At 40.8% G+C, this 17,500-nt stretch overlaps 1 protein-coding gene across 1 annotated transcript; it reads right to left on the bottom strand.

The window, feature by feature from the left end:
- Window positions 1–7,399: 7,399 nt before the first annotated feature.
- hrh2a (histamine receptor H2a) lies at window positions 7,400–8,524 on the bottom strand. The gene has a single exon (XM_066666781.1). It carries the CDS (start codon window positions 8,522–8,524, stop codon window positions 7,400–7,402), a length of 1,125 nt encoding a protein of 374 aa, XP_066522878.1.
- Window positions 8,525–17,500: the final 8,976 nt, after the last annotated feature.

The raw sequence follows: 17,500 nt of genomic DNA, 5'->3' as shown, positions 1-17,500 counted from the left end.
TGTATTTATAATGTACTTATTATGCTATTAAGATGCATTTAAAAAATGTCTGCTAACGCTTGTTTAAAAATATATTCTTTGTTTCAACCAGAGTATGTTTGACACACTCTATCAGATTTTAATTACACTAATAAAATACAGAGCATATATTTATAATTCAATTAAAAGTCTAAATAATGCATTGTAAATCTGCTCTTAATTAGTCCATTCATTCATTATCTGTAAGCACTTATCCAGTTCAGGGTCGTGGTGGGTCCAGAGCCTACCTGGAATCATTGGGGATACACCCTGGAGGGGGCGCCAGTCCTTCACAGGGTAACACACACACACACTCACTCACACCTACGGACACTTTTGAGTCGCCAATCCACCTACCAGCGTGTGTTTTTGGACTGTGGGAGGAAACCGGAGCAACCGGAGGAAACCCACGCAGACACAGAGAGAACACACCACACTCCTCACAGACAGTCACCCGAAGGAAACCCACGCAGACACAGAGAGAACACACCACACTCCTCACTGACAGTCACCTGGAGGAAACCCACGCAGACACAGAGAGAACACACCACACTCCTCACAGACAGTCACCCGAAGGAAACCCACGCAGACACAGAGAGAACACACCACACTCCTCACAGACAGTCACCCGGAGCGGGACTCGAACCCACAACCTCCAGGTCCCTGGAGCTGTGTGACTGCGACACGACCTGCTGCACCACCGTGCCGCCCATAATTAGTACAATAAATCTATACTATATACAAAATATGCTTAAATTAAATCTTCACCTGTGTACCTTTTTTTCTTTTGTATGAGTCTGTTTGTCTACAAAGATCAGCAAATATATTTAAATGTATTTTAATACACGTATCAAAACAGTCAGAGGTTTTTTAGTTTAGAATATAGTTCTATATAGACCCCAGAACACTCCAAAACACTTTGCTTTATTTAAAGGTTCTGTACATTGTAACACGGTCCTTCAGACTGATGGAGGACGTGCTGAAGAGTGTTGCATAAAGCACATTCTGCCATAATGCATTAAAAGCGATTCTTCTATATTTATGGTGTCAAGTACCAATAGAAGAACACTTTTTCTTGATGCCATAAGTCTTTTCTAAATGTTCCTATTGTTACGACCCAGTCTAGGGTTGAGCCGTAACAGAATGAGGAATGTGTTGAAATTAATATATATGAAGGGAATAACTGTAGCAGATGTAAATGGTGAAACAAAAAGGACACAAACGGAAACACAGAATGAATAATGAATAGAATATATATTGTAAATGTGATATGTACAATGAAACCAAACACCAGTGAACTTCAGGCTGGCCTTTAGCCGACAAAAACAACAAACAAACACCCCTCCTAACTGACCCACAAACAGCTCTAACTTACCTAAGTGTAAACAAAAGGAAACAAAAGACAACACCTTACCTTCCTCCCTGTCTATCCACAAAAACACACACAAAACCCACTCCCAAAACAAACGGCAGCCAACCCTACTCTGGTGAAATATATACACAAAATTTACAAAAGATAGATCTAGCATCAGTGTTCAAAAGGGCAAAAACAAACTCGTAGTCGAAATTGGAATGGATCAAAGTCAAAACCAGGCAAACAGAATTCAATATACACAATACAAATCACAGCACAAAACAAAGCTCCCTAACATCGTACACAGACACGTATTTATGACTCCCGCCGAGATGACGTAGACGAAGTGATGACAGACAACACATGGACTGGATGGTGGACTGGATGGTGGACCGGACTCTGGACGGTGAACAAATACACGAACTGGAACATGGAATGGAACAGATTGCAGAACCTATACATTTACAGAGATAGTGAGAGAGAGAAAACACACACATACACAGCGCAGCGTAACACCCCCTCCCACAAATACAAACCCATAGTAGGAACAAAACATTAACACCTATACAGAGCATCTGCAACAACATTACCCAAGGACACGGCTGATACGTTTACGAATGCCGAGATGTCCAGAACAGGGATGGTCATGAGCTAGGGACAAAACTTGAGATCTAAAGGGCTGGGGAACAACTATTTGATACACATCAGCACAACCATCCAACGAAGAAGGGGGAGACCATTTTCTCATTAAGACATCATTGTCAACATAATAGGGACTAAAGGGTTTATCAGGACAAACATCAAGTGCAGAATCAAAACAGCGTTTAATTGTGGGATCTGACTTCTGAGCAGCAGCAAGCTCTGTACGAGTAATTCGCGCATCGGTGTAATTAATGTTACAAATATCTGTCCCTTTATCACCACTAGTTGGAACAGAAGCATCACAAAATGGGTCATCTTTACTTAAAAATGAGTCTGATAACCCCACTACATCCTCAAACTTTCTCTTTTGAGCCCGAGTGAGAACACAAGATGGAAAAATAGATGAGTTCTCCACAGCAGAGAGGGGTTCAGAAACCACCTCAGGTAGTGTAAACAATTTATTACCAGCCAGGTCATTACCTAAAATAAACGATACTCCATTTACTGGAAGTTGTGAACGAACTGCAACTTTAACGACACCTGAAAACTCAGGCGTTACCAAATAAACTCTATGGAGCGGCACACGGACAACTCCTAACTCAATCCCTTGAATTAAAACGTCACTACCACAATAACTAGAGTCAGAAAAAGGTAAAACGCTGTCTAAAATAAGAGACTGTGCAGCACCAGTGTCTCTTAAAATCCGAATAGACTGTTTATCTCCCGTATCACCAAGAGAAACAAACCCAGAAAATGTAAACGGTTTAAACAGTGCTTCTACCGAGGGCTGATCAGACGAGCAGTCAGTATCAGGGGTCTTATGTAACGAACTAACAGCGTTAACTTTCTTTGGGGCTAAAGTGCGGGCTTCTTTACGTTTTAAAACGGGACAAGCAGCAATTAAATGACCAACAGCACGGCAATAGAAACATTCTCTATTTTCAGAAACATTAGACTGAGAGGAACTAACAGCAGGTTGTGAAGTGGGGGTGCGGCGAGACATGTCACGCTGAGAACTCGGGGCGAAGTTTGTTTTATGTGTCAGAACGAATTCATCAGATAAAGTAGCTGCAACAGACAGATTAGTGACTTTTTGTTCATTGATGTATACCACTATTTTATCAGGAAGATTGTTTTTAAAATCCTCCAGGAGCACCAACTCCTTAAGCTGCTCGAATGTCGTGACATTACTAGCCGCACACCATCGATCAAACAACAGAAACTTTTCTCTGGCAAATTCCACATACGTCTGGCTGGGGGTTTTTGTAAGACGTCTAAAATTCTGCCTGTAGGCTTCTGGAACTAACTCATACGCCCGAAGAATAGTACTTTTCACGACGTCATAATCCAAGCTCTGCTCCAGCGACAGAGAGGAACAAACCTCCTGAGCCTTGCCCACTAACTTACACTGAAGCAGCAGAGACCACAAGCCTTTAGGCCAACTAAGAGTGGTAGCGATCCGCTCAAAAATCGGAAAATAGGCGTCCACCTCATTTTCCCTGAAAGCAGGAACCAGACCGATCTGCCGACTCACATCAAAATCCCGCGCTGTACTTACGACCGATGAGCGAGCTGGAGAGCGGGGCTTGGGAACCGGTGGCGTGGCCGGTGCCTGAACGCTATCAGGAGCAGGAGAGTGCGCCGTGGGAGAGGCCGCACTGCGAGGGAGAGGGACAGGCTTATAATCCGCCAGACTCATTCTTTTTAACGCAAGCTCCTTCTCAGCTTCAACTTGCACTGCCTTAAACCGGAGTAACTCTGCCTCACGCTCCTGAATCTTTATTTCCAGCTCTAGCTCTTTAAGTCGAATGGCCAAGCGCGGATCTAACACAGGAGAGAGGGAAACACCGGGATCTATGCGCGGCAGAAACTCAGAGTCGTCCACGGCCTCCGCCGCGTCCGTACTCCGAGCTGGACTTAAAGCAACACCCGGAGAACCCCTCCTCTCAGGCAAAATTCCCCTGCTAACTAACTGGGCCTCCAAGGCCTCCTTAATCTCCCGTTTTGGAGCAAAGCGAGGGACACTTACGGAAAACAAATCCGCTATCAAAAGCAGATCGACAACACGACACGTATCAAACACCTCCAAAGTGGGGCAAAGAGCAAACGCGGACAAATCAAAACTAGCCATCCTCACCCCCCCACAAAAAAGAAAACCACCAGCCAGAAAAAACAACAAAGAACAACCAGAAAATGAAGATAGGACGAGCCCCCAAATTCTGTTACGACCCAGTCTAGGGTTGAGCCGTAACAGAATGAGGAATGTGTTGAAATTAATATATATGAAGGGAATAACTGTAGCAGATGTAAATGGTGAAACAAAAAGGACACAAACGGAAACACAGAATGAATAATGAATAGAATATATATTGTAAATGTGATATGTACAATGAAACCAAACACCAGTGAACTTCAGGCTGGCCTTTAGCCGACAAAAACAACAAACAAACACCCCTCCTAACTGACCCACAAACAGCTCTAACTTACCTAAGTGTAAACAAAAGGAAACAAAAGACAACACCTTACCTTCCTCCCTGTCTATCCACAAAAACACACACAAAACCCACTCCCAAAACAAACGGCAGCCAACCCTACTCTGGTGAAATATATACACAAAATTTACAAAAGATAGATCTAGCATCAGTGTTCAAAAGGGCAAAAACAAACTCGTAGTCGAAATTGGAATGGATCAAAGTCAAAACCAGGCAAACAGAATTCAATATACACAATACAAATCACAGCACAAAACAAAGCTCCCTAACATCGTACACAGACACGTATTTATGACTCCCGCCGAGATGACGTAGACGAAGTGATGACAGACAACACATGGACTGGATGGTGGACTTGATGGTGGACCGGACTCTGGACGGTGAACAAATACACGAACTGGAACATGGAATGGAACAGATTGCAGAACCTATACATTTACAGAGATAGTGAGAGAGAGAAAACACACACATACACAGCGCAGCGTAACACTATATACAGCCAACTACAGCCCATTCTCCATTAATCTGAAGAATCAGGCAGAGGGTTATTCAGGTGTTCAGGATTCTGTTTATTTACAAAGGACTTTGTAAAGTTGTAAAGAAACTTTGTTTTTAAGTTTATGAAAATCCAGTAGGTTTTCGTACATTTTTGAACAAAGATCAATTTAAATATTAATGGAAAATTTGCCATTTTTGTGGTAAAAAGTAGTGGCATTATTAAATTTGCTATTACCTTTGCACTACACATATTTATCACACAAAACAATAAAGAGTAAAACACTTGAAATGCACTTACTAATATTAAAGTATACTTCTAGTATATTGAGGCATACTTAAATTTGACCTATAGGCACATACATATTCTTTATCGTCTTCATGCCTTACCTCTTTTCTCCTGAGGGCAGGATCTTGGAGTTACAGTGTGTGTGTTGTTCATGTGCACAGTACAATGTATGTGTGTGCACGACTGCGTCCCCGCCACATTCACCACAGTTATTTCTTGATAGTTTGATAGACGGATGTGGATGATGGATAGCTTTTGTAGAGACATTGAAATGTTTTATTGAAAAATCTGTGTGTGTGTGTGTGTGTGTGAGCGGGTGTGCTAGTCTTGTGTTAATATGATGGTAAGAAGGCAGTGATGAATGGTTTTAATGTACTGTGGGTCATCAGAGTTCAAGGGAGTGTGAGAGAGAAAGAGAGAGAGAGAGAGAGAGAGAGAAGAGAGAGAGAGAGAGAGAGAGAGAGAGAGAGAGAGAGAGAGAGAGAGAGAGAGAGAGAATGGACTAAGGAAAGAGAAAATAGTTAATAGTCAAAATAGAATGGGTTGATGTCAAATAGCCAGCAAAAGGAAATAAAATAATCAAATGGTTTTAAATACAGCCTTCAAAAATGAAACAATGAATCACGATGTGCCAAAATGTTACTCTTATTGTGCTTAGAAACAAAACAAAGAGCATAAATTCAAACATATTCACATTCATTCCTTTTGGGATGTCCCTGTCTGATCTCTTTAGTACCTGGAATATTGACTGACGAAGATCCAGCCTGTCATTTTTCTGAACAGTAGAGCCACACAATTTAGGTCAGGTATGTTAAGACTGGGTTAGGTTAGATTAGGTTACTGTGTATTTGTTGTCTGAGCATTATGTGAGTTAGTATTTTCTGGTATTATACTGTATATACAATGAAAGTACAACAGAAGAGAAGTGAGCATGATCTGAGAGTCAATGTGTTCTTTTTGGTGGCTTTTATCTGCGCCACTTGTAAAAGAGAACAGCACACAGCGAATGACAGAAAGAAGAACTAGTGCTTTGGGCTTACATTTTATGTTCCGATGTCCTTCCCAAAGACACTTCAAATATTTAAAATGCTGTGTACTTAAGGATTTTCGTTTCCTCTTTATTTCACACAACCTATGCATCTAGCCCATTTTATTAGCTTCTCAATATGTGCCTCGCTGCTGTTTTTGTGTGACCTCTATTGCATTACTGCACAAATAAACAAACAAAGGTTTGGGGAAGTAAAGCGAATGAAATTTACCTTAATCCAGAGTCACTAAACATTCACATCGAATCAGACAGAGACATCCCTTATTTCTACGACAGAATGCTTTGTTATTAAATGGGTTTTACACTATAATGCTCTTTTCTGTTTAGAAATGTATAAAAGTCACACAACCACAGCTCTCATTTAGTTCCTCTTTAACATCTTTTTATATTATAAATACATGCTTGTACTGCTGAGTCTGTATTCACATTTTAGTTTCGTCTCCTCTGCTGACCCATAGAGGGCAGCAATAAGCATAGAACAGCATTCCAGTGGCTCTCTGAAAACTCCTTGATCAGTGTAGCCCACAAAAGCCAGTCACATTGTAAAATGTTGTTGTTGTCATATGTTTCACACAAGTAGCCTTTCATCTGTCATCCTTATTATAACTCTTTAACTGGTCTGGAAGGACTCAGTGTCATTTGTCATTCTTCACACTTGATGGAGTTTGGTCAAAGTGCTGAATGGCTCAGTTGAAATAATGTCTCCTTAGACCGTGATTGTTTTTGAAAAACCCTATGAAAATAACAGAGGAGATTAGTCATGATTGGCTTTTGTTTTTCATTGCAGAACTTTACGCATCAATAAATGTATTCTGATATTACACGAGTTATAATTTAAGTTACCTGTCGTCAGTACACATTCCTGCTGGTTAATCGATGTTATGAGATGGTTTCCAAGGAGACAGTCACAAGGGCTGGCTCTTTAAGATGTTACGAACTAACAGAAAGAGAAATAGTGGTTGGAGAAGGTTACATTTACAAGTACATTTATTATACAATATATTTGGCAAATTGCAGACTATGGAATGAAAGTGAGGTCAGAGGTCTGTAGTTTTTCCCCTTCAATACCTGTTGTGGCCATTGGACAGTATAGTAACCGTAGTAAAATCTGTCCCATTGCTTCCCTCCTTCCTTTCCATGTCATGCAGCATCATAAAGTCCTCAGGCATAAAGTTTCCCCGGCTGCTGGCAGGTGTCTCTCCGTCCATTTGTCCCATATCTACAGCTGCAGGGGGTGTTCCGGTGGGAGTTTTAAGGCCTCTCCCTCCACACAGCAGCCTGCCGTATGCAGATCTAAAGTCTCTGTTGAGGGCTGCATAGAGAAGGGGGTTTAATGCAGAGTTTGCATAGCCCAACCACAACACCACAGAGTAAGGTGTTTTGGGGAGATTCTTCTCGGCCTTTATGCCCATAATGGTGAAAAATGTAAAATACGGAAACCAGCAAATCACAAAGGCACCTAGCACCACTGCTAACGTCACTGTAGCCTTGTGCTCGCGCAGTGCTAACGCCGTCACACCAGGTAAGGAGGAGGAACTGAAGGGAGCACTAGTCCCCCGACGGGTTGAGATGATGCGTTTAGCCTGTGCCCGCGCAATACGGAAGACTCTGTGGTACATCCAGCACATGGCCAACAGGGGGAGGTAAAATGTTGCGAAAGCGTCAATAACCACGTAGGTGGGGCTTAGCTCAAAAAGACAATCTCTGTCCGGGTCGCCTTCACCGTGATTCTGTACCGTGTTGTCCACCGTATTCCAGCCGAGGTGAATGGGCACAAACGATACACCCACAGACACAAGCCATATCGCAGCCAAGGAGGCGCCCACGCGCCACGGCACCAGCAGAGTTGGGTAGCGCAGGGGAGCTGTTACCGCAAAGTACCTGTCCACGCTAATGGCCAGCAGGTTGAGGATGGAGGCCGTGCTTAACATGACGTCCATCGAGATGTAGACGTTACAGAAGTGTGCTCCGAATGGCCAGTCTTTTGTGACCTCCAGCAGGGTGGAGAAAGGGAGGACGAGAACCCCCAGCAGGAGATCAGTTACCGCCAGAGACACGATGAAACAGTTGGTGACGTTGCGTAAGCGTCGTGTGACAAAAACGGCCAGACACACCAACACATTCCCGCACACTGTTAGCAAGATGAGGAGGGATAGAATCACGCCTAAAGCTATTTCCGACATCATTCTTGTGAGCTGCTTGGGTGCAAAGGAGAATCAGGGAGTGATTGTTTTTATGTGTTAGACATCTTCTTCCACTCTGGAGTCCTTTTCTGCTACAGCATGAGCAAGGCCTATTCTTTGAGAGTGCTTTTAAAGTGTGAATGATAGAGATGTCCTCTTTGAACACACATGGGCCATTAGCGAATTCCATTTCAGCAGGTTAGTTGGCGCCATCTTCTGGTAACGGCTGATCAGTGCATAGTTCCTTTCTGTTCACTCCTGCTGATAAGAGAAGGAAACTGCATGTTGAAACAGAGAACCGTACCCAGGTTAGTCACCTATGTGGGTAAAGGTAAAGAGAACAATTATTGTATGCTACTTCCTCATATGTGCACAGGTAGAATTTCACTTCCCTGTGATAATACCTGTGGTGAGTGCGGACAAAAGCAAAGACTAAGCATGGAAATATTGCTACACTGATAACGTGATAAATTACATGTGCATGTTTGTGCCGGAGAGAGAGGGAGGTTGCGTCAATGCAGTTTGTTTGCTCTCACTGTCTATGATTTAATGGAAGTTTGGCCACAAGACTAGAGTGTTAAAGACTGATAATTCCAGCCTAATCACTCGGCTACACTCAGGCACCCACTACAAATCGAGATACAGGGTGAGAGGGACAGAAAAGAGAACAATACAATGCTCATGTAACCCCTTTGCCCAAGCTAAATCACAGAATGAAAATCAGGATCAAAGCCACGGTGAAGCTAATGTCTCATATCCACCTTTTATTTTAACTTTTTGTTCTATGTTCAAAGCACACATTAAATCTCTTTATCTCTCTCTCTCTCTCAAACACACACACACACACACTCACACCCTTGACTCCCTTAGACGTTCTTGGACAGTCCTTAATATTCTATGTAATACGCTTTCTCTTGTACCCACACATGCATGTATGCACTCATACACAAACAAGCTTAGAAACTCTTGGCCGTGTTGTATACCCAGTAAACCCTCTCCATATCTGGGCAGCCCCCCTACCTTTCTCTCCCCTATATGGAGACTTTCCCACAGCCTGTGTGTATCAGGCTGGGGCAGAAGGGAAGGGAGGGGGAGAGAGAGAGAACCTGACAGCTGCTTCCTTTAGTGTGTGAGAGAGATTTTAAAGGAATAGTTTTGAATAAAAGGTTAATAGACAGGATTGTGTGTTTTCTTACACTCTCTAAGGACACCAGGGAACATAGGCAGTGGTCAAACATCAAACATTCAGGCTTAGGATGCTATTACTACAACAAACAATGCGATTTACGTAACATGCATTAATAGGGTGGGATGGAGGTCTCTCTCTCTCTCTCTCTCTCTCTCTCTCTCTCTCTCTCTCTCCCTCTCCCTCTCTCTCTCTCTCTCTCTCTCTCTCTCTCTCTCTCTCCCATTTATACATTTAAGATATATATGGCACTATGTAAATTATATAAACTTGCCTGAAACCTCTATTGTAACCAGGATCTTAACATTTTCAGAGCAAGAATATTATATATTCATTATTCATGCTCTGGGATTTTTAGGATCCTGGTTACACTAGCGGTAATAGGCAAGTTTAAGCAGTTTGCATAATACCATATATATCTTGTTCTCATTCGGGTTTAAAAGAATTAAATTATTATTTCATATTTTCTTCAGAGAACTCTTGCTTTAAATCAGAGTTTAAAGCAGAAAATATTCACAGCTATTTAACTAGCGAATTAACCAGTGCAGTGCAGGGGAAACAATGGCAGTGCGTCCAGCTCAGGTGGGTTTTTAAACTGCTTCAATAGTATGCTTAAGTATATACTTGCATTAGATGGCCAACATTGCTGAAAGGTTAACAAACTAATTGCATTCTTCTTGTTCTTCTTGTTCTTCTTCTTCTTGTTCTTGTTCTTCTTCTTGTTCTTCTTCTTCTTCTTCTGATTCTTGTTCTCCTTCTTCTACTTCTTCGTCTTCTTGTTCTTGTTCTTGTTCTTCTTCTTCTTCTTCTACATCTTCTTCTTGTTCTTCTTCTTCTACTTCTTCATCTTCTTGTTCTTGTTCTTCTTCTTCTTCTTCTACATCTTCTTCTTCTTCTTCTTCTTCTTCTTCTTCTTCTTCTTCTTCTTGTTTTGGCTGCTCCCTTCCATCAAGGGTCACCACAGCGGACCAACCGTGATCCTCACCATAGATCTGACACAGTTTTTACGCTGGATACTCTACCAAACACATTGAATTAATTCATATTATTTTTAATTCATTTTTTAAAGTGGTATGCCAATGGGCCAGGGAATGAGTAGCAGCACGGCATATGGCCATGTCCATTAGGTGTTTTTTATTACGTTACAAGTAGGTCGATTTAAACAGGATCTCTTAGTTCATCGCCAAAGTTGCAGCACTTAGCCATGTACGACTGCCCCATCTATTACAGGGATATAACGCTTACGAACCTGCACCTGCCACATCTCTCAAAAACTATCAGTATCTGCCTAGTAAATGGAGCCAGCAAAGTGAAACTGGATCCCGCAGTCAATAGCAGATGTTCGTCCTCTGCGCTACTCAGCACTGCAGAGGGCCGCTTCCTTCAGAGTAAAGCGCAAAGCTTTTGTTTAGTTTGGAGCTGAGAGGCTATTCTAAACCCAAATCGCTCTAGGGACCACTGGTTCTCAGGAGGCTGGGAGACCTTGAGGACGAGACCATGTCATTGCAAGGCTATGCTTGCTCTATGCTGATGTAACATGCAGAGTTTCATTCTAAGTCCTTACTATTGGCGTAAGGTCATGGCACATTCTTTATATTTGGGTATACATTTGGACTAATTCATGAGTTCAAATATATGAGAATCACAGGTTTAATTTACATTGTCTTGCTCTATCTCTCTCTTGCTTTCGCTCTCTCTCTCTCTCTCTCTCTCTCTCTCTCTCGCTCTCATTATTCTTTGAGATTTCATGTACTGCATGCCCTAATAAACTCTGACTCCTGGCTTGTTACTGCAGGTATGTCCTCATCTCCAATGCACATGCTGGAAGATTCCTCCACTTGGGGTTTGGACGTATGTGACCTGAATTCATCTAAGAAATGTTTCACCCATCTGCACTACATTTCAGAAAGCACTCAATGGCATTAGAGCAGAGAACAAGTAGTCTGTATGTCTCATCTGAAAAAGTGGCAGCATGTAATATTAGATATCTTAATCACGATTAGCCACACTCTTAGCAAAAATGTTCTAGATAGTACCAGAATGTTCCACGGTGAGGTTTTAGTGCTATGTAAATGTGAATTTTCAAAAGCTTCCCACCACTGAGTTTATACAGAAAATAAACGCCAATCACAAACATAATCTTATTAAAAAATGATGAGATCTTTTATTACCTGGCCATCAACGGTGGGTACAACTGTACAGAGTCTGTATGCCACAAATGCAGCAATAATTCAAATGGCATAAAAACAACAATTTTCTAAAGTACAAATAACTTTAGAAAAACCTCCCAACCGTTACATGGATTTAGAATTTATCTTAAGAACCCTACAGTCAGCCAAACCTGATATGTATTTATTTCACATCTCTGCTACCTGTCTGAGCTAAACAGACAGCTAAACACATGAAATCCAATTATGCGCCTCTGACTTATGTTCACATTAGTATGCATTTCAAAAGCTCACAAGCAGGCAGTTTGTCTGAGAGCACAAATCTAATAAGTGTAAAAATAGGCTTGTAAAACAAACCTAATTTGAACTTGCTGTCTATATGGAAGGCCAGTCAAATCTGATTTTTCCAGAGCGTTTCTCTTATGCCTTCCTTAAAGTCTAAAACACGTGACGATCTATTTCAGTTCAGGGTTGCAACATATATCTCTATGCATGTCTGAAAATAAATGACAAGCTATTAGTGCGTATAAACAGTGTGATATGATCAGCCCTAACAATAAGCAGATGAGTTATATACATGGAGTTGAAATAAGCTTGACCAGACTGATTCATCACAGAGCAAGAGCTATAAATACATGAAGCAACGTTAGAAGGGAAGAGGCAGGATGCAGGATGTATAGAGAGTCATATATAGATATGTTCTGCTTAGTTTTATGAGATCCTTAAGCAGATAAAGGAGTAACTGATAATATTTTGACATGGTTTAATTGAATGTGATTGTAAATGCTTTATGCTGATCAGCTCATTGCTATAGTCACCCAAATGACCAACTATGTCACTTTTAAATGGTATATATTTTGCATAAATTCCTTCCTCAGTTGAATACATACCATTTTTACTGTGCCTTTAATACTGATGCATGTAAATTATCTCCATTCTGATTTATAGACTCACTCGTCACTGATTTAATAACACATCAGCGTAGACGTGTAAGAGTTAAATACAAGGGTAAATGCCCTTACACTGGGAGATCACGGGTTTGAACCTAAGTGATGTCACAGACACCCATAATTTGGTGTTGAAGAGTTGGTAAATCTCTGGTGGGACTGTGTCCCAGTGGAGTGTGTCCCAACTGGATGGGATATATTGTTTACATAAGCGAGATGCAGAACTAAATATGAGGAATTTTGACTGTACTTAAGCGTTAAGCTGGGTAACCTCTACTGTTCTCAAAAGAAGTTTACTGAAAACTTTGCAGTACATTGCAGGCATGGATATAATGCACAGTTTACACTAACTTTATGCTGAGCCACACCAGTTAACTTGTAGCGCAGTGCTCTTTCTCCAAAAAGTGATTTCTCAGTATATGCTTTTCTTTTTAAACTATGATATGATCTTGCTGTTAAGGTTATGTTCACAGGCTTAAATCTTTTGATCCGTTAGATTGAATCTGACCCTGTTATTGAGAGGATGATCCAGCGCTTACTATATCCTTGGAGCTATCAGATGCCTGAGTGTCGAAACCTGTTCTTTCCTGTCAATCAGTTTTTGAACATCATTGCGGTTACTATGTCCAGTTAGGCCACAAGGGTGTTAGGTTGCTAGGTAACTGCATCTTCTGTAATAGCGTGGTAGTGTGTATGTGTATACATGTGTCACGGCAGAATGATAATGAGGTGTGAAGGAGAGAGAGGTTATACCTCGAAAACATGCACAAACACTTCAGAGAATCTTCTTGTCCGATGTCTCGCACTCTCTGTCCCTTTCTCCCAAATCCTCACTCGCACGTGCACTCCTAATTACGACCCAGTGGACTTTGTACGCTTTCTCTACTTGAATACGCATTAACATATTTTCCAAAGTTGCTTAAGCATACACACGTGTACACATGCACGGATCCTGACCATATAATGACCTATATATTGCAGCACTTCTGCAAGATAACACACATGCGCTATGACCAATGGTGGGGAAAAAAGTTTGGTGCAATAAAAGAGGAAGGGGAAACTCATACTTCTCTCATTTTTATCCCCCGTCTCTTGCTGTGTTTCAGTAAAAACTTCACCTCTTAATCCAATAAAGCATTTAGTTCAACAGCTAATTCAAAGGTCATGACACATCTGCACCGTACAAAAAATAATACAACACACATAAACACATCACAACACAACTGTCAAATAAGCCTTATACCAGAAATGCAGTCTGTGAATAGTTCCTTTATGTTTCCATGGTGTGTTCCAGGCTTTGGTTCTTCATCTGTAAACAGCTGGATTAGGTTTAGCAATTTAGCTGCATTCTTTGCCAATTTCAGCCCTGCACTGGTTTATGTGACACACTAAAATTAATTTCAAAATCAGAATAGCAGCGGTTCAGCAATGCCACAGACTTACCCTAGGTGACCTCCGTATTTTTGAGACATTCGTTCTCTCTTTCTCTCTCTCTCTTGCTCTCTCACTCTCTTTCTCTCGCTCACTCAGCACACTCCTCTCAGCCAATCACATGGCTCACTGGTTTTCTTTCAAGTAGGCGTACATGTCTGTTAGTGAATGTGCATGAGAGGGAACTGCTCTTGTCGCTCTCTCTCCCTCTCTCTCTCTCTCTCTCCTTCCTCACTCCCTCTCTCTCTCTCTCTGCTCTGTATCTCTCTGCAATTTTGCACTTTGTTAGTTACTATGGGCCCGGTCTTCTAAGTTATGAGGCTATGTTCTGTTTTTCCTCCTTTGCTCCCCCTTTCTGTCTGTCTGCCCGTTTCTTTTTTCCTTCTGTAGATAAAAGCACTGTAATGGGGTGAAGATTGAGAGTGGATCCATTTGGAACCGACACACATATTTTCTCTTTTGCCCTGTCATCACCATCATTCTCTCAGTCCAGAGCCAACTCGTTATGTTTTGTTTTCAAGACCAGAAAAAGATCATTGATGGAGCTGTTTAAAAGAATACTGATTAATTACATAAAGATCTCTAATTTTAATCATTATTAAAAAGAAAAGCTAACTGATCATTTATTTATTTATTTATTTTTGCCTGGATCTTACAACAGTGTAATTACTGCTAATAACCGTAATTATTACTCAGTTTACAATGGATCTGAACTTCTGAACTTCCACCACAGGTTTTGGTTTATTCATTAGACATTGCTGACATTCAGACAGCAATGGCTGAATATGTAACTTATGTATATATATATATATATATATAGCTTGGAGGCATGGGAGATTTTAAACATTGATGTAATGGCCCAGAAAAAAGGAAATGATAAAGCTGGTTCTTGCATCAGGCCTGCAGTGTGCACTCATAACAGCGCACACATATGTTTCTTCCTAAAGAAACTATGCCCTTTGTAGACCGCTAGTTTTTAGTTCAGGTGAGCAGACGTATGAAAAAAACACATTCACCTGTGAGCTCCTCCCATCTTTCTCCTTGCAGCTTTTGCCTAATGTTCTTCTGGTATCACTGTTGTTTATCACTGTTAAACACATACACACTCTGGGGTCACTTTGACTGGTCTAACAGGAATGTGTGTGTATGTGTTTGAAGAAAATAAAAGGATGAATGTATTCTATTCATAAGTTCACTTCTACACGATACTTATATATTTCATGTATTAATTGATTACAAATTTGAATCAGGCAACATCCACGGCATAAGGTTTTTCTTGCTTTCTTATGTTCTGAATACGCAATGATTGTCTAAGCTTATCTTTAAAAGTTTTGAAGAGTTTGCAGGTGATTTGCTGAGACGTTATTTGTTATGAGTTTTGAAAGGCTTGTGTGGGTGGATTGTTCTTGACCACAATGTCTTTCTAATTTGTGCTGCAGGACTTTGACAGGCTGATTCATGAGATAGATCACTGCTAAAAAACAAGATAAGTTTACCAAACAGCTGTACATATTTTCTACATCATGTGTCTCTTGCATCCTCTAGTGGTTGTGGTGAGTCTGACCTTCGCCAAAAAGAGTACAAACTCCTTAGAAAAACATAACAATATTAGTTGGCCCTCTCCTTTCTCTTATAATTATTTTTATATTAAATATATTTTATAGATTTGTATATTTTATATTTTATTTATTTTTTAGGCAACATTTTATAAAATTATTTTACATTTGGACAAAATAAATCATACAGTTGTAAATATTACGTTTTTATTACCTTTTTACTGACTCTGGTTTGGCTGACTGATAGGTTTGACTGGTTTGAGCAGCTAATTATTTATTAAGTTATTGATTTGTGAAAAAAAGTTTCACACTGAAATAATACATGAAGCTTTGATCTGATGGATGTTTCCTCACGCACACTTTGAGATATCTGTTGTTTCTGAAACTACATCTTGGTTTGGAATTTTTTTCTTTGCTTAACGAAGTAGATCTACTACTGAAGCTAGTGTGAGACCAGGTCATGACCTTATTTCGGAGATTTCACTATTACAAGCTCATAAAATCGTTTTAACATAGTTTTGCTATCTGGTCTAGACCTGGTCTTATTGACCAATTCAGAAACAAATGATTAATTATTTTTAAGTAGTGATAAAGCAAAGTCTGTGCTCGCAGATGTTTAAGGGTTAAGAAAGAGAACAGAAGCCTGGAATCATGATGCTGTGATATCCGTTTTAGAGTAATGAAATTACACATATATTATTCATTAATACAGTGGTTGTAAATTATGACTTGCGGTTGCTTGTGCACAGCAGTGCTACACTTTCTCTTTTGTTTGCTGACTTTATATAAATACATTATGTGACAGATGACATATTTCCTTTAAAACGTTCCTTTGATTTCCACCATGGAATGTTATACAGAAGCTGGTCTGAACTGGGCATGTCAACCTCTGGGTTAAGTTCAGTTTGTTGATTACCCTGTTCCAACCGCATGAGTTAACAGCCAGCTTTGCTAATTGTCCTCGATTTCTGCCATGTAAATCTAAAACATGAATGTTTCATGATCAGTATAATTTGAAAATTGTAAAATGTGAAAGGTTCCTAATATATTGCATCCACATTATATGTGTTCTCTTTGGGTGGTCAAAGTTAGCTATTCATTCATCATCTGTAACCGCTTATCCAATTCAGGGTCGCGGTGGGTTCAGAGCCTACCTGGAATCATTGGGCGCAAGGTAGGAATACACCCTGGAGGGGGCGCCAGTCCTTCACAGGGCAACACAGACACACACACTCACTCACACCTATGGACACTTTTGAGTCGCCAATCCACATACCAACGTGTGTTTTTGGACGGTGGGAGGAAACCGGAACACCCGGAGGAAACCCACGCGGACACAGGGAGAACACACCAACTCCTCACAGACAGTCACCCGGTGCGGGAATCGAACCCACAACCTCCAGGCCCCTGGAGCTGTGTGACTGCGACACTACCTGCTGCGCCACCATGCCGCCCAAAGTTAGCTATTTCTAAAACTAAATAATGTGTAATGACCATATATAAGTCATTTCTTTTTTTCTAAGCAACAATCAATAAGATCATGCAGTAATCATATTTTGTTTTTACTTTTTTGCTGCACAACACAAATCATTTGCTTGTCTGATTGTCACAAATTCATATAAAGTTCCTCCTATACTATATAGTATTCTTACATATTACAATATAGTGCCAAAGGTATTGGCCCTGTCTAT

The sequence above is a fragment of the Hoplias malabaricus genome, chromosome 4, assembly GCF_029633855.1.
Source record: "Hoplias malabaricus isolate fHopMal1 chromosome 4, fHopMal1.hap1, whole genome shotgun sequence".
In the NCBI taxonomy this organism is placed as follows: Eukaryota; Metazoa; Chordata; class Actinopteri; order Characiformes; family Erythrinidae; genus Hoplias; species Hoplias malabaricus.
This window is presented reverse-complemented; position numbering and strand designations above follow the sequence as displayed.